Genomic DNA, 26616 nt, shown 5'->3' with positions numbered 1-26616 from the left:
TGCCTGTTATTCAGCATGTCTTCGTTAAGTAGGTCGCAATAGAGGAAAGCACTTTCCAACTAATGGAAAAGAGTACAGTGAAATTACAATAGCGGTTACAATTAACAAGAAAACATGTTTATATTAGCAGGGTCCAATGAGACAGAATGGTTTCCAGCTTTCTACGCGAACAGAAATGATTTGCTGAGCAAATAATGCTCAAATTAAGGTCTGAAATGCATAACTTCTAATATCAAAGATGTAATAAATTGTAACACATTATTAAAGCCTGTATATAAATCTTACTAATATCGATAATAAATATTTGATGTTATTATTTTGACTATTTGACATATATATTCATTATAATTCAGTATATACACATATTTATTCATAATATATATTCATACGCTATGAAAATTTCTCAGGATTAGGGTTTACCTTTCGAAATACGGCGCACAGACACTCCTTTCAAATCTTTTAATCGCACAAATGTTGAGAAAAAGTTGATTTGAAACTTGGATGCTGGTGCTTTGTTCGTCGTTCTAATTCTAACCAAAACTTCTGGTAATTATTTTAATTGAATACGTTGAAAAATTAATTTTATAATTTATTTTTATGTTTGGACTTTTAAGTTATACGATTACGTTATTAGTTGATACGGACTCAAATCTTAACAACCGTAAGATACTATAGAAAGACTTTTTGTCCAGTCTTACTTCTAATAAGAAGTAATATAATCAATATAAATGTTTAAATAAGAGTATTTATTAAGACGTGGATTTGACGTTTACACAAAATGAAAATTAAGCGAAACGCAATCCCGCTAGCTTACGGGTAGAAACAACAACTTTAAAGACAAAGTCGAGTTAACTGGAATGGAGAGTGAGTGAGTGCGCCGTTAACATGGCTTCCAACCACGAAGGTGAACCAAACGGAATTATATACCATCACAGCGGAGAAATCTACTAAATTAAAATAATGAATGACTAATAGAAGTTTCTATATTTTACAAAGTAATTCTTCTCCAAAATTCGTACACTTTTTGAGTACCTGAAACAAACCCTCAGATTTATATTTCTTGATGAATGAAAATCTTAGCCTAAATCTTGGCTTCCGTGACTTATCGCTGGCGAAGAAATACCGGAAAGCGAAACATTTGCCTCTGAGCTAATTTGCAACAACAGAAAACCTAAAGTGGAGTAAATGTTTACCTTCCTCTGTCAAAAGCCGTTAAGCAATAAAGTCTAGTTATCAAGCTCCAAGATCTATAATCTCAATACATCAAAATATTGAACGGAAGCTGTAAGATCTATGAACTATTCATCCGAACTAAACTACTGGAAAAAAAGCTACGGAATTCAGCTCAGTGCAGACGACTAAATTATCGGTATAACCCAAATACTGTACAACTAGTTAAAGTATGTTTTACCCATTATAACCCATTATATACTCTACGCCAAATTTATGAAATAAATTTCAAAAATTGCTCCTAGGAGTTCCCGAAGGATAGCTAGATATTCGCGAACTGGATGACGTTTTAGGACAGACAGATATAAGTCGAATGAGACTGATTATATATATCCTAGAGCGTAATCACACACTGTTAATGTACACCCCCACCAACCAATAAAAACCAAATTTCGCCACTAGAAAAAATACATACTCATAACCCTATAGAAAAGGTTCAAAGCTCTAGTTGGATAATGTACTAGGACAATATTTTTTCGATTCTACTCGTATAATGGAAACCCTGGTGTCCCAGTCACTTTCACCTGTACCTCTCAAACGCTACCTTTTCAATATTTAAATATTTAATTTTTTTTATAAATATACAGAATGTCATTCTTATCTCTACAGTATTAGCACAGTTGGCTGTAGTATCGCTGGGCCCGGGGTTGAATTGTGAAGAAGGCTTGGATATATGTGAGTGTATACTGTCAAGCATGAGGGTACTTAAAATACTTACAAATCGAAAGCCCTCCTGACAGATTTGTTGGTAATTCAAGACGAGTAGCAGGCCCTCGAATACATCAAAATTTAGACTGAAGTTCCCCATTCTCTGGGATGTAAAATCTGTCAGTGCAACGTTCTTGGGTATTAGACAGCTAAATGAACGATGAATATTTGCTATTCCAGACAAAAGCATTAAGTTTCAAGCAACAGCAGCAACAAATATACAAAAGAAATACCAGAATTCTTCGTAGAGAGACAATCGGGTTTGCGAAAATGCATGTTAAATACTTATGATAATCCAAAATCTAAGGTTTTAATTAAAGAAATCCTGAAAGTTGCATTTGCGTTTTTATTTTATAATATTACAATAAAGTTCACAAGTAAAAAAATGTACATTCGTTTGCATAATGATACATATATTCTCACTAAACTCTCCGTACTCCAGACAGAAATTGTGACAAGGAGAATAACTGAAGTTCGATAATTTAAATGGGAAAAATGACAAACAGCATATTTATCCTGCTTTATTATTAAAACGTTGTTATTGCAGAATATCAGGCACTCATTTAAAGACTACTTCGATAACGATTCAGCATTTCTCAACATCGATTATTCCTTAGAAATAAAATAAAAATCGATTTCAAAAATGCGGATCATTTTTTCCTCTTTTTCTTTTCCTGTGGAGAGGGGATAGTAGTTCTACGCTGGCATAAAAGAGCTTACGCAAATGCTGTATTTTCTCTCCGATGACGGGGAATAAAAGAGGGGGGATGCATGGAAAAACATCATTTTCGCGTTAAGACGAAAGAGAGATTCTTTGCTATAAATCCGTAACACATTAAAAAAAAGGGCGTTTAACGTTCTTCTGGAGTTTCCGAGGATCAAAGTTTTATTTCGTCAGATTCTTTAAAATCGAGTCCATCAACATAAACTCCTCAGCTCCATCGCGTGGAAAACAACTGAGCTCTTTCCAAGTCCTTCAATCCAGATGCGATTTCGGAATTCAAATCATCATTTGCATTAAAAAGAATTATAGATATCCGATATGAATATCCGAAATAATTCTTTCTTAATTTCTCTTGTTGATACTTAATGATTATTAACAGTTCAAACGGATTAATAGTATAAACTGTTATAATAATTGGTATGTGCTTATCAGCTACCAATTCTATATAATTCTTAAAAACTATGTCTGTTTAAAACATCTTATATTAATGCAAATATTTAATTATATTTTTTCTATTTTATGTTTTTATAAATGAACATTCTATTTTGAACTTGACAGTCTCACTTGCTTGCTGTAGCCCAGGAAATGAGACAAGCAATGGCTAAAACGACAGTGGAGTATGCTGCGAATTCAATGAAAGAAATCGGTAGTGATTTAACGCAAATTCTGTAATCATCTATGCTCGTGCAATATCGACAGGAATTGCTATATGTTTGGTACTCCTGTGGTTTAGAGATGACTATACATAATTTATTGCCCTCTATTAGAGAATTTTGATGTACTTTCAGCAATACAGCAGTTATACTCACACTTTTGCTTTGATTTACTGGATGTGGCTACTTTAGATTTATAGTAAAAGATATTACTCTTTTCAGAGGGTATTTCCACGTTTTTAGGATGATTTCGGGCCGTTTAATTACTGTTTAAAATATAAAAAGTACTTTTTTTAAATGATCGATTCAGTAGTCTTTTTTTCTAGACTAAAAGTCTGCATCTTGATTTCCATCAGAGGAGGAATTTTCGTAAAACTTCAGTGGTAATAATTTCCATTACTCTACAACTATTCTCCAGAGTCGATCAATCAAGATGGGTTTGTGCTTAGAAAAATTTCTTTTCAAGAGATCAAAGGTATAGTAGTCCATAGGTCAAACGTCAGGGAACTTTATAAAAATGCATTGAAAAGGTATATATGCAATACCTGTATTAGTCTTTATTTTTTTCCAGGATGGCAGTAATATTGTTCGAAGTATGACCTGTTGCTTTATCTAGATAAAGTTTCACTCTTTGGGATTTCTTCTGTAAATGTCAAACGTAAAACTTTCACCTGATAGCACGATGAGATGATTTAAGCATTTTTAGCAAACTTCTTATTTTTAATTTCCTATTGTAAGAGAATTCTGTGATGATCACAAACCCCTTACTAAAATTTTCTTTGAATTGACAAAACCAGGTTAGTATATTTTTTTCCTCTTCGGTTTCGTTAATAAGTAGACCGTTCTTCATTGCCATTAATCCCATGCTTCATCAAAGATCACAGTTTATTTCCAGTTACCTCCTGCTAAATAGTTTTCATACAGAGTTATACAAATTCTTTTGCGTTGAGCCATATGTCTCGGCAAACGCAGGTGAACATTATGTTCTTTAGCTTTTTCAAGTTGTAAGTCTTGATATCTATACTATTAATATTATTTTATTTGATGTTACTACAGATGCATTTAAAGACTTTGAAATTGATTTTTTCGTGGGATTTTCTATTGCAACCAACGCTTTAACTTTAGAAATATTAGAAACAATACGTATCATTTCGTTTGAAGTTTTCTTTCCTTCTACATTTAATGACTGATGGCTTTAAACCTTGCGATTAATAATATTTTCCTGAAGCACTTAGGAATTTCAGTACCATGAATTTTATAACGTTTCTGAGCTATGTAATAGGTACATTTCTTTTCGAAAAGTGCAAAAACGTATCCTTCAATCCATAATTTGTTTACATGCGACATTTTGGAAGAAGAAAAGTAGCAGAGGATATTTCTCATTTCAAACAATAAACTGCTGCCAAAAATGTTTATTCCAGAACATTTGCCTTTTAAATTATTTATAAAAATTGTTTTAAAAGTTTTTAAACATACTCTGTTTATTCGAATATGAAGAGCCAGCAAGCAACAATATTGCACGAAGGAACAGACTTTTCTTAAAATGTAATAAAAAATAAGAGTGCAGCAGGTAAACCTAAAAAATTAATTTTCTAAAAATCAACCTCTGTGCAGTTTTTCAAAGAAGAGAGAAAAAGAAAATTAATTTCAAAACCAAGTGTATAAATTTTTATTTCAAATTATTTTATACTCATGCATCAAGAAAAGCAAAACTAGTGACTTTCCGCAACCGAGCAGATATTAAACTCAGGAAAGACGACTAGTTACCAAAAAAAGTTTCATATTATTTTCATAGAAGAAATATATTATTATTATATATTATTATAAAATATTATTATATTAAAATATATTATTATAAAATCTCGTGCGGGAATTTGTACGCAAATTATGAAAGCATTTCTTTTCATTAAATTAAATAATATTGCTAATATTAACTTTGAATAAATTCTTTTTATCAATATTATTCATCTGCCATGTAAATTGCAAGATAAATGATTGCAAGATACATGATTTAAAAAAAGTGCTTTACAGTTTAACATAGCTTTATGCCCATAAAAATATCATCATTCAAGAAATATATAGAATATAATGAGAAATTACAAAACAGTCCATTAGTGTTTGAAAATGTAAATATTTTAATTTCAATAAATAAATTTCTCTTATTAATTCTAGTTTCTTGACATATTTTAAATTTCCAAAAACCATATCCACGTATTTTATAAAATGAAAAAGTTGAATTATTTTATTTTTATTAGAATTTCTATCAAGAAATGGATATTTTCTTACCTGCAAATATAGCGGTGCTGTTGTGATTAGGATCATAAGGACACAAACCTTCACCGGACATTTCCTTCTCTACAATGTAGTCAGTAGGCTATAAAAATACATCAGGAAGACTAATTAATTATTAAAAAGTGTAGAAAATAAAAAAGTACAGAATTATTATTGCATTAATATTTTCATATGGTTACGTTTCATCGCCTAGAACATATTAACACTAAAAATAAAGTCTGAAAGTTTTCAGATTTTATATTACGCCCAAATGGGTGTTTTTTTATTTACAGACACATACATGTTTCTAGAGCATTTGGGATAACTCCAATTGGGGCTAAAAAAGTGTTTAAAAAGAATATATTTTTAGAATTTTCCACAGAGAGTCTCGCGCGCTGGAGATAAAAAAGTTTTATTCCCAACAGTGTTGCCACTGCTCACTTTGAAACTATTAAATTTTTGAATAAAAAATTCGTTAAAGTTTTATAACATATGAAAAAGACAAAACAAATTCCGGCTTCCAGGTGCCCATGTTCGGGTGGAGAACTACATTATTCAAAATTTGATGGCTCTAGGTATCGTTGTTTTTTTACAATGCTGAAATTTTTTCATACATACATTCATGCAGAATCTTCATTATTTAATTTCTTTAAATATAATGCAGGTCAATAATATTTATTGTCAACAATATGAAAAGTGATACAACCAATTATAGAGATGCGACGGAAAATGCCATTTCGAGACTAATAGCTCTTCTGGGCTGGCGTCCCTTTGGACTAATAATTCTAAGCATTTAAGCAATTAAGCAGTGGTATTCATTTTCAAAATTTCAGACGCATACAAAATTAACAAATGCTTAAAGCACACAGGATGTCAGATAACCTTAAATATTTACTTAATAATAATGGCATAAAACTTGTATTCTCGTTTACTTTCACCTTTAGCTCTTGAAGCTAAATTCTGCTGCTTCTGAATATAGTAACCTTTAAGAAAATAAATGGAAGAATTTCGAATGAGTTAAAAGACTTAAATATCTAACTTCAAACGAACGTAAGATGACATTTAGTATAGATTAATAAAGAGAATTTAAGTAATCGTTTCTCATGGGTTTAGTTATTGTAAATATACATGTGCATTTTTCCGATAGAATGTCACACTGTAAATGCCAACAGTTATTTCTTATTTTACGATTGTAAAGACTATGCTTAGGTTAAAATATATTAAGGTTCTTTATTTCAGTATCTATATGTAGTTAGATTTTTAGTAGAATCAACTATTTCTTCCGCAGTAATTACTTGCTAAAAGGCTGGGGACGACTTAAACGATAAATAAAAATTAATCAAACTATTAAGTAATGAGGTCCAGCATCTTCGCTTTCTGAAAAATAAGTACAGACTAAAAATATGAGCACTTACCGTTTGTCTGTAATTTCGGCACATTGGCTTGAAAGCATTTGTCCCGCAGACTAGAATGACGTCCTCAGATTTTCTTGCCAGGACACGAATGTAATTCTGACATTCCGTCTGAAATGGGAAAAAAAGAGATGAATATTACAATCATATCACCACCAGAATGTATAAGGTTTTCACAATCTAATTCAGCATTCAGAAGATTTTTCTCTTTAAATGCAACGAGCAGGCTAAATAAACAGAGTATGCTTAATTTATTCCTCTCAACATTAAGCTTTTAGAAAATGCCTTAGTACTTTTCCTTATAACTTCATAAATAGAAAGATATATTCCTTTACAGAACAGAACTTTATCTGAGGTAAAATTCCGTGACTGTTATTGATTGTTGTTGTCAAAACCGCTAGTCGAGCGTTACGTGTATATTATTTGTTGTTTAACTGAATACGTCAACGACGCTCGGTGGCTAAGCTGCTTTTCAGTTTTGATAATATCTGAGCATACAAAGATGGCGGAAATAATTTAGAATGTCCTTAGTTTGGTAATTTTCAATAAATTCTTTTATGGGATTATTTTTATATTTTATCATCAATATATCTGCGAAACCTACCAGTTCTTAAGCCTAAACGAATACAGTATAAAATCTGTGATACTGAACACTGATGAAAACATAATGGCGTAGTATTTTCCACTGCTGAATCACTGTTAATTTGTAATTTGGCTCATTTCTAGTTTTACAAAAAGTTTATTGCTTAACCAAATTAAATTGTCAGCGGATTGGAAAACGTACATTAAAAATTTAGGATAATAGCCTTTACAGAAAAAGTAATGATCTTAAACGATGGCTTCTTAGAAACTCCAAACTTAATAAAAATTTATTAAAAAGATGCTTGAATGAAACAGTATTTTCTGGAAATGAGAAAGTGAAGTTATCTCTTATATTTAGATTCTATTTTATTATAGTCTAGGAAAGGCTTCATAGATTTTATACTCATTAGACTATGGCTTCCTTTCTTTAGAATGTTTCTTTCAGAATATAAGCAACCGCAACTAATGACATTATAATCGCGAAATGGAAATTACGCGTATTATCATTTTTCCTAATTCAATTCACACAGTGAAAAACATCTAAAACTTATAATACTGTATATACGTAAAACTCATAAAGCTAATAATATTTTATTAATGGAACAACAAAAATAATAATCTTCGTTATGCACAATTCAACTAACTAGTTCGCAAAGACACAATGATAAGCATATAATAATAATAATAATAATAATAATAATAATAATAATAGATCATTCAGCTGTGGGAAGAGGAAGAACTGTTAATCCATCGGTTGACCGTAGAGCTTGCTTTTTAAGATATTTAAATCCGTCTCGCCATTTTTTTTACGTCCCATTCTAGTAAGCTAACAAATCGCCATTTTTTCGTTACATAAAATATACATATTACAGAACTGACAAACTCCAGATTCAAAGAACTGCTGCTGTTCACATGATGGAAGAAATTTAACTTACTTTTCAAATACTTTTTATTTAATATATTATTCCATTATTTTCTTCCTTCACGTTCTTACGGGGTTTGTAGATTTGGAGTAAATAACGACGACACTTGATGAAGTACCGAAACACACTTTATTTACCAATATTCTCAGGACAGTTCCAAAATCAATTTTACAGTCGTCGAACTGTTATAAACACGCTGACACGTTCAGCGACACAGCCTTCACACTGTCAGGCAATAACGGTGGAGACAAGTTTTACTGCAAAGCACCAAAGTACAGCGTCCGTCTCTGTTTGGTCATATTCGGAACTCCACGTACTCTAGAGACTTTCCACGCGATGCACTCGACTATGCGCAAGAGTATAGCTCTCGACTGAGCGCAATCTAAGACAAAACTCGACGATGCACTAAATCGCGATGCACTAAAAGACTCTCTCGATGCACTCGACGACCAACTCGGCGCTAGACTTCGAGACACTCGCTCAATGTCTGACTATCAGCTCGCTAGACGAAGCACACATACACTGAATGCGGACCAGCAGGGTTTATATAGTTTTTGGCTTGTGTTCGAGAACATTCTGGGCAAAACCGGTAAGAATTCGTTCCAGAAGGTCCTCCATCCGTCCAAGGCATATCGCCAATTTTGTCGCCAAGTGGGCGATTTCTCGCCAAATATGGCAACTCTGCATTCCCTTGCCATTTATGGCAACCCTAAAACTGCTTTGTGGTGAAGCCATCTTACCGCGCCTGTACATTTCGTAACAATATATATATATATATATGATAAAACCAAACTCAGAAGCAATGAACAGCAGGAATTTTGATGGCGTAGAAGTGTTGATCCATAATGAATAGGAAATTCGAGGTGAAGGCAGATTAAATCTTCCTTTCTTATTTCAGCAAACATGTTACGGCCACAAACAAGTTGGCGTATTAATTGTGCCTATTTCAAAAATTATACATTTTAGATAAATTTGCAGTAAGAAAAAAGGAGAACACAGACTGTAGTCAAGCTAGGCGAAAGCATCACAGATCACAGATCACCATTCGTGTAAAAGGCATGCGACCTGCTTAGGTCTTTACCAGTCTATATTTCTTAAGTTCTTAATGGTATAAAGATGAGAAACAAAAATCCGAACAGGCGGAAAGTCTTAAAGCACTGAGTGTGGGTCTGATAAATATATATATATATATATATATATATATAATGATTTTAATGACCCCACTAGTCCAATTTTACATGTCCATCTAATAGTTAAGAATATCAGAGGTGAAGAATTGAATTTATTGCTTTTTAATCGTTTAATTTTTTAATCATTAACATATTAAAATTTGACATGAAAATTAAATATCTAAGGCATTTTTGAATGGCATTAAATTGTCTCGTGGACGATGTAAATATCTTATTTCAGGCAGAAGCAAGATATTTCTTTTAAATCGCTAAATTTGTTGATTAAATTCGAAGAAAAATATATTACACTCGGCCGAATGGCAACATATTTGTTTAAAATCTCTAAATTTTATGATTAAATTTCAAACATAAATATTTTTCGATTTGCCGAGTGGCAATACGTTGCTTTTACGTCGTTGAGTTTGTTAATCATAATGTTCCTACAGATTCTTCAGTATTTAATTGTAGATATAATAACAATGCATTATGACTAAATATTTTAAATATTTTGTAGACTATATAACAGAAAAGAATATAATTTTATTACATAACTTCTGTGCTAAGTAAATTAATAATGTTTCAACTGAGCCAAATCAGGTAGTGGCTTATTCCACCAGTATACTTTTAAACTCTACAAAAGAAGTTAAACCTTTACAAAATTTCCTACGATTTTAACATGAGGAAAAAAAGTGTGAATGAATGAAAATATTTTCTTTTTGGTTAACTCTATTTTTGGTACCAGGTACAACATTCGTTTCTTGAGCACCAGTGCACGCATTTTAATGCAAAATATAGGAGGAAAAAATGAAACGAAGGAATCTTCCACTTCAGCCGAAGTTGAATTTTAAGAATATGAATACCTAGAGATTAATTAGCGATTTTCCTCTTAATGACAGTTAATTAGTGAGAAGGTCCTGGGCATCATTAGAGACTCGAATATCTCAAAAGAACAGTCTTTTGAATCTTAATTATTGCGAGCGGAGCTCATATTTTTTAGTGGTGACATATTCAAGGACTGACTGCTGTGCCCTCATTAATGCCCAGAAAATCTATGGTTAATAAAAATGAAAAATAAATTGCTGATATTTATTAAACCGATATTATATGTGACACTTTTTAATATCAGATTGTATGACTACTTGGAGAAAGACTTATTGCAACTAAATTGAAAAAAAACTGCTATAAAATATTACTAACGAATTTATTCAAAGAATCTGACAATAATTTATAACATTATGAACTTATGCATTCTATATATGTAATTTCGAATAATTTAATAACTTTTCATAATTTCGAAGCACACGATGGCTGAGTGGTAGGGTGAGAGGAAGAAATTGATAACAAACTAAGTTCAGCCAATTATCATCTTTATTTCTAGATTTCCAAGCACATTAGAAGAATTCCTCGTAGGCAATACACTCTTTAATCATAACAATTACGATAATTCCTTATATACAATTTAAGCAGGTTAAAGGAGGCGACATAATTTTAAACGGGCAAGCAGAACATAGAAGACACGTTAACAATGGCGGAGGCTAAGAAAGGAATGCAGCAAAATAATAATGACGTAATTAGCTCGCCAGAGGTACCAAAGTAGGTGCGATTCTAGAAGCAATCTATGATTGGTTAATATTAGTTTTATTTGCCTTTTTCACGTACAGTTACAGAATATAGAAAGATCTCGAATTCGGGAGAACAGATGAACTTAGGGAAGAGCACCAAATCTAGAATCGTTAATTTTGAGGACGCCAATTATTTTAAAAGCAGTTATCGTATTTTCTTATATCTTACATACATACAAGTGAATCTTTATGAAATCATAATAGGAACTGATGTTATATCTGTTAACTGAAAATTCGGATAAAACAGAATACTCCTACTTTATATAGGTTTCTAAATACATAAAAATGTGTCTCCAGTTTGTAAGATGCAATGTTACTTTTAACATCCTAGTTATTTCTTATAAACAGAGAGCCCCATAAAAAAGAATCATATAAAATAAATAAATTTTTGTGCCAGAGCAAAAATTGCACCTAAAGATCAGTCAGAGGAGCTTTTTCTTGGGGGAGGGGAGAGATAGAAGGCATACGGGGTATATTTATTTCTAATTGTCACCGACAGATGGCGGTTTACTGCAATGTTATAGATATATGCGAATTTAACTTCTGTAAAAGGATATATGTAATTGAGAGTTCATGATCAAACGTTTCATTCATAATAATGCTTGAATATATTCGCAGATGCACACAAATGAATGCTATATAATTTTTTCTTTTTGCTGTTATTTCTATAGGTAAGAGATGAGCAAATACTTTTAATCACCTACCAAAAAAGGATTTCAGTGCATCACATGGGCACTGCCTTCGCACGCTGCGATGGTTTTTTGTTTGAAGATCTTTTGAAGAGGCCCTATTGTTTGCCAGGACGCGATGGGGAAATACCCTTCGCCGGTAGAATTTTTTTAAAAAAACAAACTACACTTTAAATTAGCATTTTATGCACTTTTATCTCACCAACATTCATATTTCATTGTTTAGTATCTGTATATTTCATTGTTTAGTATCATACGTATATATACTGTTACAATAAATTCGCACTCATGCTGCTGATTTCGGTGTTTGCGTAAAAAATCGGGTAGGAAAAAGATGAAAATGTCACTTCAGAGGATTTCATAATAAGCAGGATTAAGCAATTAAAATAGCGCGTTCCACAGCCGGCCAGTAAGCCAAAGTACTGCCTGTTAATCTATCCTGCTATAGATGCGTCTAAAAGTGCCGTCTGTCGACAAAATTATTAACTAAAATGTATGCTATGTTAAACCAAATTCACCTCTATGATTATTTTTTATGTTATGAACCATAATTTTAGACTTCAGTTGGTCGATTTTACTTCATTTTTAAAAACCGTGTTCCAGTTTATGAGACACATACATACAAAAGCACATGTTCGCATATTTCTTTCTTACTCATGATCAGTTATACACCTAAGAAGTAAAAGTCAAGAATATAAGAACTAAGCACGGAAGTTAAAGAATGCAAGAAGTAAAAGAAGTATAAAATCACGTTTTGCGCTAGTTACATTTGAAAACGAATGATTTGTTCTACAGCGAAATTAAATAATAGAATAAAAGATTACAAAAGTAAAACATTTTGTTACACCCTTTAGTAATTTTAAAATTGTTAATGCTAAACCTTTAATGTACTGAACCCTTACTATAACTTCTTATTTTCGTAGACCTCATCAGAATGCAAATTGTTTTTGTATTTAAAACGAGGGTAGAATGCTTTAGAGTTACTGTTTCTGGCAATCTCGTTTTGCTGTTACTTACTTTCTCCAGTTCTGCCAAATGTATTCCGTCTTTAGCATCTTGCTAGCCGACGTTTAAAAGCGTGTCGTTAACTATCTTGAGCCAGCTTAAGGAGGGTAATGTGTGTATTATCTACCTTGACATTTTACTTTAACTTATGCTAGTTTAAATACACGCCAATAGTACAGGTTCATCTGTAAGCGATAGCTCACTTACAGATCTAGAAGGGTCTGAAGGACATTAATACAACCTTAGAGACATAGCAGAACTTTAAGATGTTTCTATTTATTTTCAAGTAGCCCAGATTCACTAGCATATTCTATATATGACGCCTACATAGCGATAGAAACAGCTAGCTTTATTTTACACAGTCCGAATGAACTCTCTAATTAACTCTTATGAGTTATTCATACTCCTCTCACACAAAAGCAGCAGCTTTTCTCCAGACAAAAGAAAAGCCACTATCATTCCCCAAAATGCAGGTTATGGAATAGGTTAATCGATTGCAGAGGACAAAGAATAGCGTACAAGACCAACTCTCGCCTTCACAGAACAAGAGGAATGATTCTATTACGTTCCATGAAAATCTTGTTCCACACAGACAAGCAACAGTCAGAGGAAACAAATGTCACTCCCTCCCTTTACTTCCCCATACATACTACAGGACGTCTTGGCGGTTATTAATTAATCGGTCGGAAAGATTTGGCAACCTGTCTGTGAGCGTGGCTGCTTGAGTTGTGTTCTTGCTCTTTGAACGAGAAAGATCATTAATCGCAGTTTTTTATCTTGTTTCTAACAATTGACGTGAAGGCTAGACTAAGAGACTAGACAACCATGACTATTCTAAACTTCATCCAGATATAATGGACACCAAAACTGGTTCGTCAATGTCAATTCGAAAGATAAATATTAAATAATAAATAATATCAATCTTAAAGGTAACGAGACAATCAGCAGAAATCCAATTAACTGAATAAATAGGGATCGTAGTTCATACGAATATACCAAAAAAAAATGGAAATGCCTTTTGTCTGCAGACAAATACATAAATATATTATATGCTCTTTTCACCAATATTATTTATATATTTTTGAAGCCAAGCTACCTATGTACTGCAATGCAGGTGAAGAAAATTTATTTTGTCGTTTATCTCGCTTTACATGGAGAAATATTACACAAAAAAAGGTCAAAAATTTTATTTTTGCGAGAAGTACGAAACATGTTTTTCGATAATAATAAAACTGCTTTTTTACGTGTCTAATTAATTAGTAAATTCTTTATTTGAACTAAAAATAAAACTAGATAGACATTTACTGATATATAGAATATTTACAGATATATAGTACATTTACAGATATACAGAACAACGGTCAAATTTCAATATACGAAATAATTTTGGTCTTCAAAAATCGAAAGCTATGATTTTTAATCCCAAAAGCGGAATAATGTGATGAACGGTTTCACAGCCTTCCGTTTGGCATATCGATAATGGTTATTTATGTTTATTTCACGGATTTTCCAGCTTGCCAAACTCATGCAAAATCGTAATCAACGAAAATATTGTAAATGCCTCATGGATAAAATTCAGGCATACCATTCTTTTATGCCTGTAGAGCTTACATTATTATTTATAGAAATCCAAATGACTGAAGTTTTGTATATATATTTTATTACAAGTTTCCGAACTTCATAATATATTGCAAAAACTCTTATTAAATTAGTTTTAAATTCTTTTTACATGTTTATGAAAGCTGAAACGATTTATAACGTTTTAAATGGTTAGAAATTCAATAATACTATTTCTTCCGTTAAAAACACAAATCTTCAAAAGAAATTCTAATTCCATAACTACCTTGCTACATTTTTCCCCAAGCGAATAAAAGTTACTTAAAAAAAAGAAACATATAAAACCTTCCCTTTTTAATATATCTTGAGTAGACTTACTTTTTGCATGCAATAAAATAATTTCGTTGGTCAAAACTTCAAAATATTTACAAATATTCAATAATACAGACTTTTGAAATTTTCAGTAGGACATTGTAAGGTTTATCCAAAGTTTTTAACAGTTATCTTTAGTTAAAGCCACTTTTCTGTTCCTCCTAATTTCGGATTAATTACCTACCAGAATGTGTTTTTATAATCGCGGTTAATGCAAATGAGTAAGAGCTGTATTTACGTCGAAGTTCCACTGGCTTCGTTAGAGAGCCAGAGAATCTGACTAGCGCGAGTTCACCTTTTGGCTGCACTCTCGCTAAGCTATTACTACGCTCAGCCGTATTTCAGGCGCCTTGATAGCTTCGCCAGCTTAGTTGATATTTAGGGGCCAACTACTTAAAAATATTGATAGCTTCGGCTATATCTTTTCAGTTAAGCTTTAGTTAAGTTTTACTTCTTATTACTTTAAGTTCAAGCCCAGGTGGAGGCGTTGCTGTAGGCTCTGAAGGCATCATTTGTTAATTTCGTATTTCGAGAAATAAAGGGTAATTAACCCTTCTCGAGTTTTACGCATCTGTTTCTGAACTAAAGCTAAGTTTGTAGGAACTTCAGGAACACTTAAGACGTTATTCGCTTAAGTGTTCACGAGATTCCTACACACTTAGCTGTTAGATAAAAAGGTTGGAACCCCACAACATAATGAAAAGTATTAAATTTAATGACAATAAAAATAATGATGTTAGCTTTTCTCTTCCTTCTTTCTTTTTGCCCAAGTCTGCTCAATCTGATTTCGAAATTTTTATAAACTAGACGTTTCAGCACTACTTTTGATCATTTTCTGACATAATAAAGACCTTATACTCAATATAAATTTTCTGAGCTCATCTGCGAAGCTAAGTTATTTATGTCCCAGCCAACAGTTTTAATTCTCTGTTTTCTTAACGGTATCTAGCATTGGAATTTTTAATTTGTAAAAAAGGGGGAGGGAAATCGTTGTTTGACCTTTTACCATAGGAGCAAAACATTTATTCAAACGTTTTTAGTATTTTACATGTTTTTTCTCCTAAATTTTCTTCTTTTTTCCTACTTTTTTAATCCAGTCTCATTAAAAGTCGAAACTCTCCTTTGTCCCGTTGTCCAGGCGTGAAGAAAAATGTCGTAATTAGGCTTCAAATGTTCCCCTTCCCATCCTCTTTAGCCATGGTTCGTAATTAAAACCCATCTGCGCTTTTGTTAATTACTCGCTCAGACCAGAACTGTTTGCTGAAATCCCGCGCTATTTGCCCAAAAGGCAAATGAAATAAATCGCGCGCCGAGAGAAAAGAAAAAAGTAGAATAAGAAGAGATGAGTTGTTTTCCACCCGCTGCAGAACGGCGTAATTACAGTGGCGTTGCTATTACAGAACGCGTCGTTTGCATTATCACAAACGATTTGCTTAACCCGAAATGAAATCAAAAGCTCTCGTCGAGTTAAAATGCGCAAGTTGCACAAACAGCAATGCGAATGACGCGCAAATAAAATTAAACGTTTCTATTACGGAAGAATAATTGAGCCGTGGATGAGTTACAGGCATCAATTATTTTCTTTAGTAAAGGGTCAGAGAAAACGAAAAAGCCGATGATTTTGAACGTTCTATCCCTTCCAAAAACGGATAATATACTTTTACGATAGATAGCTATCTTGATTCTTAATTAGAAACGCTACTCTGCGTTGTTTTTAATGATATTGCTGAACCTCACACTGGTTAATGGAAGTGCTTAAACATAGCTTTAGGCCCGAGCGCTGACAATTTTCTGATTATAGCACGAAAATGGGATATTAATCGAGTTTCAGGAGCTTCGAAAGTGAAATCACTAAGTCCTAGAGATGAAAAATTAATTTTGAGCCGAAGCTTAATTTATGCCGACGCCAAAATTGTAATCTCTGGTATCGTTATTATTAGTTTATAAAATCAGCTTCGAGTACCAACCAAGACCGGGAGGAGAGGTAGGTGGTTGATTTAGAAAATCAAATTATATCACTAATTATCTAGAAATTAATACGGAGTTGTGATTATTATTTTCTATCGAAAATGAAGCTAGATAATGAATATTTTTTTCAGCTTCAGTTCTGCAATTGCTATTTAAAACATAATAAAACGAATTTCACAAAAATATTCCTCAGAAAACCTGAGAAATATACTTTAAAATTTGCTGATTAAATATTTTTTGCGCATCTTGCCATGGCTTGAATACAAAATTTATTCCTAAGCTTTTATTTCAAATTTAAGAAATTATTCAGATTTTGTTACTTAGAGATGGCCATTAGTATCTAGCGTACACGTAAAGCGAAGAAGCTAGGTAACAATTAAAATCATTAATAAAATATTTCAGTTACATTATATGATTCTGAAACAGGTGATTTATTAGAAATATATATTTCTCATAAAATAATAAAAGCGTAGCAGTTTATATGTGATAAGATATTTTATATTTAATCCTGCACTAAAATAACAAACATGACTTTCCATACGTTTTATTCTACATAGGATACACGTTAACTTAACCCACATAAAATGATATCTATAACATTTAACATTCTTTTTGTACTCAGATATGTTACTTTCTATCTCAAATTATATGCTTCATTAAACCAATGTGTAACAGAACTATTTTGATGCAACCGAACTATTTTACCAAATGCCATTTAGTGGTAACTATAACAACTTAAGCATGTCGACCTCCAGCTGCGATGAAGATAGGTTCTACAATATTATGTCCCCGTAACTCGAATGTTAATTTAAAATATTAGGTGTTCAGTTTTAGTGTATGTTCTGTTTTAATGAACGGTTCCTGTTAACAGATACTTTTAGTTGTTGCCGTGCAATGTTAACAGATACTTTTAAAGCTAGCTTTATGTTTATAGAAGGACATTCACAAATGTATGCTTTATGTAAAAACAAACATTATAAATAAACTATTTAATATGTGTCGAAATGACTCCATCTAATGTTCATTCTTTAACTTTCGCTTTCTAGACTTCATTTAAATTTGTTTTTTGAGCTGCGGGATTATGTTTTTTTGCACTATCGAAGTATCATTGCATCTCTTATCCTACCGAAGTTTGAAACGCTACAGAAATGATTTCTTTTGTTCTGTCCTCAGTATTTAATTTAGCCAAACATAGGCATTATTTAAAAGAGTTTTATTGAACAAAACCTTCAAAAACTAGTATTTCAACTAGGGTTTGAGTCACTGGAATGAGCTATTAGGTGATATAGTCTAAGAAGTTATCCGAGTAAGACTGAAATAGACATATGTGATGTACATGTATAGAAAAAGAAACGCTAACAGTATCATAGGAATTAAATATTCTACTCAGGAAATACAGCTAGAAGATCGGAAAAAAATCAATAATCCGTTGGCCCACCTCTGGCCCTGTTGCAAACTTTTATCTAGCCGAGCGGATGTCCTTGTGGGAGATTGCTAGCCGTACACGATCCAAATGGTGAATTATATCCGCGCGACTTAGATCAGAGGATGGTCGAAGATACCTACTCAATACAGCCCAATCATATCGTTTTGGGGAGGGAAGGAGTGATCTGGAGATCGCCCCTGCCAGTGAAACACTGGAGTAGCAGGAAGATAAGCAGTACAAATGTGTGTCGAGTGCGTCCAAGACACGGACGGCATTCTGTTGCATTCCAGGGGTCCATAATAGGAAGGACAACACTGCAGAGCGTAAAATCTCCTCGACGTACTGCCATGCAAGGATATGAAGGATAACAAATAAAAGAGTCCGGGTATCAAATGAAATGGCATCCTATGAACAGCAATCAAATGAGTATCCCAATGCTGGTCTGGACATCTCGGAATACGTCTTCGCTGGTCATCGGGGCTCATTTCGAAGCGGGACTCAGCGTTGAAAATAATGTACTCCAGCTCATGAGATCCCAGGCGGAATGCGCAAGGCATCATTGCAATCAAGCCTGGCGGTGCGCAACGATGGAGAGCAATCGGCGCCTCCCTAACCTTAGCCCTTATTCGCTGACTCGCCTGTCAATGGTCATAGCAGTCACTGGTCGCTCAGTTACACGTCGGATAGTTGATAAAGACCGCTAACTTCTTGATGCTCTACATCAAGGAATGGTTCACCCATTCCTGCCAACAAAGTTGAGTGGTAGCATCATTTTAACACAAATGATTTAACCACATTGCTTCCTTTAGTCTAATTGCACGTCCTCTCTGAAACCATGGCTTCTGCTCATATTGTTCGAGAACCCATTTCCGAGGCATTAACACAGTTAAAGTGGAACTACGGAACCTCGTTATGCCTTAGCATTAGAATATTCTCTGTTTTGTTTATTATCCGGATGCTCCGTTGCAATGTGCTTGAGCTCCAGCTAGTCAGCTGACGATTTATTTATGGCGATTCCGAAATGTTCCGCCATTTTCCCTTTGGGCGTCGCGTTTTAAGTTATAGATTGTATTTTCATTTTTTTCTACATGCATAAAGCAAATACATGACAGTTTATTTTAGAATACCCATCATGAACACAAATTTTTATGGGCGGATAACTCTTGAAAATATGCCATACCTAAGTTTTTACACCTTTTAAAAAGGCCATATTTAATCTGTAACTGTCCACTGGTAGTGGAGAGTCAATAAATAATCACGTAATGATGATATGCCAAAACAAACACAGGTACTTTGCGTGTAAAGCATTACGTACATAAAATGATAATATCAGCTAATAGTACCACTTATAAAAAGAACTCATTCAATCTCATTATAAAAAATGCTTTTTATTAGCATAATGCTTAAGAATAAAGAATAATAAAAGAATCTTTATTGTTAACTGTTGCATTGTTCCTTTAAAATTACGCGTGCTTTGGAAGAAAAAAAATATCTACTACTTAACAAAAGAGTGTTAAAGAAATTGAAAATTACTTTAAAAAAATGAATCCCTACCAGAGTGTCTAAAAAATTTCAGTGCAGGAAATAATTTAATTCTCTGATGTGATCCGAGCTGATTAGAGTTGAGTGTGCTAAAAAGCACCCTTACGAAGCTAAAAAAGTCGATAAAATAACTATAAAAGCAAGCAGAAAGAATTAATTAAAACGAAGTGCTTTTAAGAGCTGTGATTTTCTATAACTTATAACATCCATTATTTCCACTGAGAAAATACTTTTTTTTCCAAATAATTGTGCCTCTTCGTCTCAAGATATTGAATTTGCTACCGCGCCAAAAATATAATGATAAGTACTAAGAAAACAACAAAAGCGATTTCAAAAGTGCTTTTTTATGATAACTCATCTGCACTTCATAAAGCATCTGTGTTTACTTACTTATAGCGATCATTAAAATTCTCGGCGTCTTAAAGTATGCAACTACCCTTATTTATCGCAAATTATAGCCAAAGGCGAAGTTATAGCGATACCTAAGAAGAAAAATGGTATAAATTCATCAAAGCTGTTTGTTTAGAAAACAAATTTTCTTAAGGGAAAAATGCATCTGTAATTTTCTTCAATACTATTGCTTATTTTGAGAAGAAAAATCTGCATAACATGATCAAGGTGAAGTTCTCGAAATATGCAGAGTAGACAACTGCAAAATTTTGAGAGTTTTTTAACTCTGATATAATTAGGCAGCTTCTTCATTAAAAATATTTTTTGCTTAAAATGTAATGAGCGTTTTCCTTTGAGTTCGCTTAACTCATTATTTTTAATAACAAAATAATAACAAGAAATATTTAACTCTGATTGTAAAATGTTAAAGCATTATGTTATATGCTTTTTATTTCATACATAATTAAGTGTCAAACAATGAAAAATTAAAAATTTTTGAGTATAAATAAATGAATATTTTTATATCACTAAAGATTTAGAAACTCTACTCTTGATTATCTAATTATTCCTCAACTGCCGATTGGATTCAGGCACAGAATATTTCGAATATAGCATTTCGAAGAATTGAAAATGTTAGTTAATTTATTTTAATTAAGGCACAGTTACAAGATTAAAATCAATTTGCCTTAATCTAAATATTAACACATACTTCTAGAAAAACACACAGAATTTCGTTCCGGCTTAAACTAATAATACTAGAACATTAAATGAATACACTAGAACTAAAATCAACTAAAAATACTTTATACCTTCAATTTGAATGGCAGATCTAAATGAATGAATGAAAAGTGACTTCCACATCTTTAATTAATAAAGAATCAAAAAATGACAAAAATATCGCTCACGTCACATGCATACTCTTTAGTTGGCTTATTTGGAATAATAGCAAAGCACAAGAGCCTACGGAAAGAGATGTCTTCATGGCACACTTTCTAAAGTAAGCTGGCTTGTATTTACACTACGCCTGGAAAGAGCACAAATGCAGGCAGTCCGTTCACTGGGTTCTCAATCCAGATCAAATTACCAGTGTTCAGAAACAGAGGATTTTCTTTACAACAGCTTGAGTTGCTAACGCTCTAGGATGGGTTGGATTATTCAATTATGGTAAAGCATACGAGGGCTATCTGCCTAAAGGAAGGGATGCCTTCGTGGAGGACTTTCTAAGGGAAACTTTGCTAGCTGCAATAACGGCAGAAAATGAAAGAAATCGAAAAAGAGTTGTTGCTGGCAGCATACAAATTATATCTTACTAATTGATTTGCCGAAGTCACGATAATTAAAATTTCTATACTATGTAGAAATCAAAAGTTTAATTTACTGTCATTCATTTCAGACCATATTAAGTGTAACTGCAATTTACTTGCGACCAAATACTTGCTGATTTTTCCCAAGCAGATTATATCGATAGGAAAACTCACTAGCACCACGTTCCAGAGTCATAACTGTGTTATCTGTAATTTACTCGAGCTACGGTTTTTCATTATGACTAATCTGCATACTCTCTACAGCGAGTGATGTAAATCAAGGTAATTAGAACTAACAGGACAGAGCAATTTAAATGAATAAATTAATGAAATTAAGAAATCAGAACACACGAAGTATTCATCAGTTATCTTAAGGAGCCTTAGATTCTAAGAAAAAAATAGTTCCCCTTTCCTTGAAAAAAAGTTGCGTACAAAAAAAAGTCCATGTATCTCGTGTGCATGTTGCTATTAAATTTCTTCCCTACGAAAATTGTTTGGTCGTGATGAAATGTAATGGCAACGAGAAAGTAATGATTAAAAAAACTGGATAATAATGCCGAAAGATTTATTACAATGGATTTATGTTTTTTTTAACCTGTACTGATCTTATTCGCATAGATATCAAAATGAAAACTAATTAAACGCTTTTTACATTTTTCGAAAATTACGTTTTTTCTAATACTAAAAACCCTAGTCTCTAATTTCATCATCAATTTGTTAACAACAGGTAATACAACTACTTATGCAAGGTATCTGCATCAATTTGAAATTTAATAATCAAAAAATTCACTCTTGGTGCTGATGTCTTAAGAAAAAGCATCATGTATTATTTCAAAAGGAGAAACTGGGCAGAACACGTCTTACGTTTTTAACAGATAACTATTACCAAGTGAGAGCGTTCTGATTTGATCCTTCTAAATATACAATTTCATTGAGTTTTAACATCATATAATAAGCCAAATAATAGACAGAAGCCAGTTTTTCGTTTAATTATTGCATATATTTAAAGATTAAATAAAAATATTTGTATTTAATGTGTTTATGATCGAAAGCTTTTAGAAGTTACAAGGAGTCGTTTTGGAAATGTTATTTATGATTATCGTCTAGCGAGTTTTTGGCATATGTGTAAAGAATGAAACATTCTTACTTTCTATAGATAAATACTCCTTTGAAAATCTTCTCAACCTCGTAAAAAGACTGTTTTTGATCCTAAATCTTTATCTTTCTTTATTTTTTTATATTCTCAGTTCTTTTCAAAAGACAAACGATGATCAAAAGACTCAAGTGATGAGAATTTGATGTTCCGCGTATTCAACGGAAATAATGTTGAAAATATTTCTCTTGAACAATATATTTCACGAAATGCGAGTCAGTGTAAGCAAAGCTGTTTCCAGCAGAAAAAGACTAATTTTATCTCCAAAAAAGGATTTAACTTTTTAAGTGCTGATCGTATACAAAACAACTCGAAGCATCTAGTGTTTTCAAGTGTTGAACAGGGACAACGCAGCTGAAATGATTTAAATAATTCGTGAGCCCATTTGCTGCAAAGCAGCTGCAACGGACTTGGGCCACTGAGACACAAATCTATGGAATGGACCTCGTAAATATGAAACATCCGCAGTTTATACGGAAGGCAATAACACCACAGTTCCTAATAAAGACTAATAGCTCCCCGATGACTCCTGAAAGCGCTAAAACAAAAAACATCATCATCATAAGAGAAACTCAACCCCCCCCCTTATTGAAATGCGAAAACGCTACGACAGAAGAAGAAACAAAAACATAAACTGCTGCTTTTATTATGAGCATATAAAACGAATAAACACGAAACAAACACAAATATTTTTTTAGGAATCCGTGGACAACTTTATAATTTGATAAATGGATCGTCGGTTACGAAAAGATCCACAGAAAGTGAGTTTTCGGTGACGCTATTGTGATACTTTTCCATCCACCTCACCCCTTCTTTTTAAGAGATTGGGGGGGGGATCAGTTTAGAAACATCGCTTGAGTACCATTTTGTGTAGAAAGGAATATGGCAAGCCGAGGAGAGCACTTAACTTTTGCAATCGTTCCTTCTTCGAGCTGAATAACTCTTTGAGTGGAAATAGGTGGCACTGACACCATTCTTAAAAGATGGTTCTCAAACTATTCCAGTTTAGGTCTCAGAAATAAATCGCCGTTTTACTCTTTTCAGTTTTTATTTATTTTCGTATCATGTGATTTTGACATAAATCGCAATGATATATGAATCTAAATAAAGACAGGCTTTAGCAAGTTTTTCTTTCTTAGAGAAGGAAACGTATATAGAATTTATTATTTTCCACCCCAGAATAAAATTCCTGCATAAATTTATAAAAGCGATCTGCAAAATATATGCACATATACATAGTATATTTATTTATCTGGCATTTGAATGCGACAGATAAAAGAGTCTGGTCCTCCAAAAACAATAACGGCGAGTAGAAGATGAGTATACTAATAATGATATCAAGCGAAAACTAATTTCCAGTTAGTAAAGTCTGATTTAGTACAAACCTTTACATCAATCTTGTAATACATGACGAATCGCAATGTAAATGACAACTTTAAAAAAACCTGGGAAATCTAAAAATTAAAATCTAATGTCACCATTGTAATGAATACTAGAAATTGATGCAACACAAATAAATAATATGTCACCTGAATCTCCAAGCTATCAATCTACTTACCTTAATTCAAATATGTAATTAACAGTCAATTGATAACGTTCGATAAGAAACAGACAGAACAAGAAGTAATTTTACAATAATCGCATTTAGCCAGATTTACGCCAACTTTTTATCATATCCCTCAAATATTCTAATTTTAGCAATTTTTATTCTCTTTCTCCTTCTAAATGATGTGTTTAAAATCTGAACAAGCTAAGTAATTTACAATATATTTCGCTCTGAATTAATATTCATGACAGAAGGATTAAATCTTACAAAGGTCGAGTGATTAATTTTATGCATATATTTTGACATTAGGTTGGTTACATAATTATGGCAATATAAGCAAGTGTTAGCAGAGAGAAGCAACCACCAAAAGTAAGCTTAATTTGTTTAGAAAAGGGTTTATTATGAATTTGGGAACATTTGGCTAATGTCCTGTCTCTTTTAGTGACTGAACCTCTGAAATAAGGTCTGGTCCAAACATTTGCGATAGGCATAAGCTACGAGATTTGGCAAGCGTAAAGCTGCAGGAGGTAAAAGCTAAAATATAACACAGAGATAATTTTCAAATTTTACCTGAAATTTAAAATGCACATATAAAACGATTTCTTGTGCTTAAAAAAATGAAACCTTTTGGAATTATTTACAGAAACGTTTCTCTGATTAAAGTTAGGGATACAATGCTCTGCCGTCTTTAATAACTATAACTAATTCTTTATTGGAAAAGAGATTAACAGTGGGGAAAACGGTGAGTAAGTGCGCGGATAAACTATTCTGAGCTAATTCAGACTGAACATACTGAATGTAAGTAAATTAACCTCATAAATATACCACCTACTTAACTGTGGGATAACAATTACATTGAAAAAATACATTTAATTTTTTTTAATATATCGATAAATCAATGTGATCAGAACATTGTTTGCTTTTGTGTGAACATATGTTTATTTATTGTAACTAATATCTAATATTTTGCTGCTCTCTTACATAGCCTAAAGATTAATATGATTTTCTGTTACAATACGCACATTGAAATAAATGTTGAAAGTAAAAAGAAAACAAAGTATCTAAAACTAATACAGGTAGAGAATGTAATAAGCTCTAGTATCATCTAATTAGATTGATATTGTTTATAATGGAAGGAAATGGAATCATTAATGAATGATCTCCTAAATTTTTTTTCCGAAGACACATTATAACCGTAATCAGGCCAGAAATCAGACTTCCAGAACCTAAAATAATATAAATCGGTAAAGATGGCATTGAAGTAATATCTCAGAACTGTAATTATACCGTATGCGATATAAGAATACCTTCCACACATTTTTGAAATTACATCCTTTACAGCAATCCACAATTTCTTCAAACATAACATGGAAATTCATGGTAAAGACAATGTTGAAAATTTTTGCAGAGAAAGAAAAGGTTCTGAAATGGCTTTAAAATTGCTTTTTAAAATAGACAGACGTCGCGTGCGTTGTCAATCACAATAGAGGGGAAACGAATCAAGTGGTAGCATATATTCTAAATGTCGTCTAATGATTACAAGCAAAAATTACATTACTAGAAAAGAAATCTCTCTATAATCGTTAGCCAATAAATCAAACTGTACTTTCTTTTTTCCCGTAAAACTTCCTTGCACCCCCAAAAAAGGGGGGGACAAGTAGACCACGGAAGATAAAAAGAGACACGTTTTTTACCTCTTTTGAAATTCTTATGTATCGCATGCGCAACAAAAGAGTCCAGAGAAATGCGTCACCTTCCTATCACAACAATGCTATTCATTGTTGAAAGCTAAGACTAACAATATATCATTGATATGTGGGGCCTGTCCGAAACTTTTGTAAGCAGTTTTCATTTTCTTATTTAAGCCTGATCGCTCATTTTTCTGTTCTGAACGCCCGAATTCCGTATTTCGTGTTGCTTAAGTCAGATTACAGAAGTATTTGTGGCAGTTCTGAGCTTTTTTGAAATAAGTCAGATGAATTCGACAGCGATTTAGAGAGAGAATATCATTAACTAATAAGTATTATGATGTTCAAAGTATATTTAGGAGAACGTATAAAACCATTTTATGGCTGCTAAAAGTCCATAATTTTGTGAATTTATTGGTGGTGGAAGTAAAATTCGTTTATTGAGAAATGGATTGATAAATTTTACAAAGCCTTTATTTTAAAACAGCACTAAATAAATAATAAAAAAATTCGTTTTATTCAGCTGTCCTGCACTTAATCAGTTTCGTTATCTAAAACGGAATATTTTAATCAGCAGTTTAACGGATTCAGTATATGTCGCCAGATCGTGCGATGTTTCGCAAATTTGCTACTTCGACTAATTTATATGACTGAAATTTATGAGTATGCGATTTTGCGAAAT

At 32.6% G+C, this 26616-nt stretch overlaps 1 protein-coding gene across 9 annotated transcripts in view; it reads right to left on the bottom strand.

The window, feature by feature from the left end:
* The window catches only part of LOC118188395 (semaphorin-1A-like), a 905788-nt gene that overhangs the window by 161568 nt on the left and 717604 nt on the right, over positions 1-26616 (bottom strand). For all 9 annotated transcript variants that reach the window (XM_035358817.2, XM_085818328.1, XM_085818327.1 and 6 more), the window contains 2 exons: positions 7002-7109; positions 5602-5689 (listed from right to left, as the gene is read on the bottom strand). In XM_035358817.2, the coding sequence (XP_035214708.1) occupies positions 5602-5689; positions 7002-7109 (196 nt within the window). The remainder of the gene's footprint in view (positions 1-5601; positions 5690-7001; positions 7110-26616) is intronic.

Source organism: Stegodyphus dumicola, chromosome 6, assembly GCF_044657685.1.
Source record: "Stegodyphus dumicola isolate Sdum_Otavi_A_Nest chromosome 6, ASM4465768v1".
Taxonomy (NCBI): Eukaryota; Metazoa; Arthropoda; class Arachnida; order Araneae; family Eresidae; genus Stegodyphus; species Stegodyphus dumicola.
The sequence above is the reverse complement of the archived record's forward strand: the minus strand, read 5'-3'. Positions and strand labels throughout refer to the sequence as shown.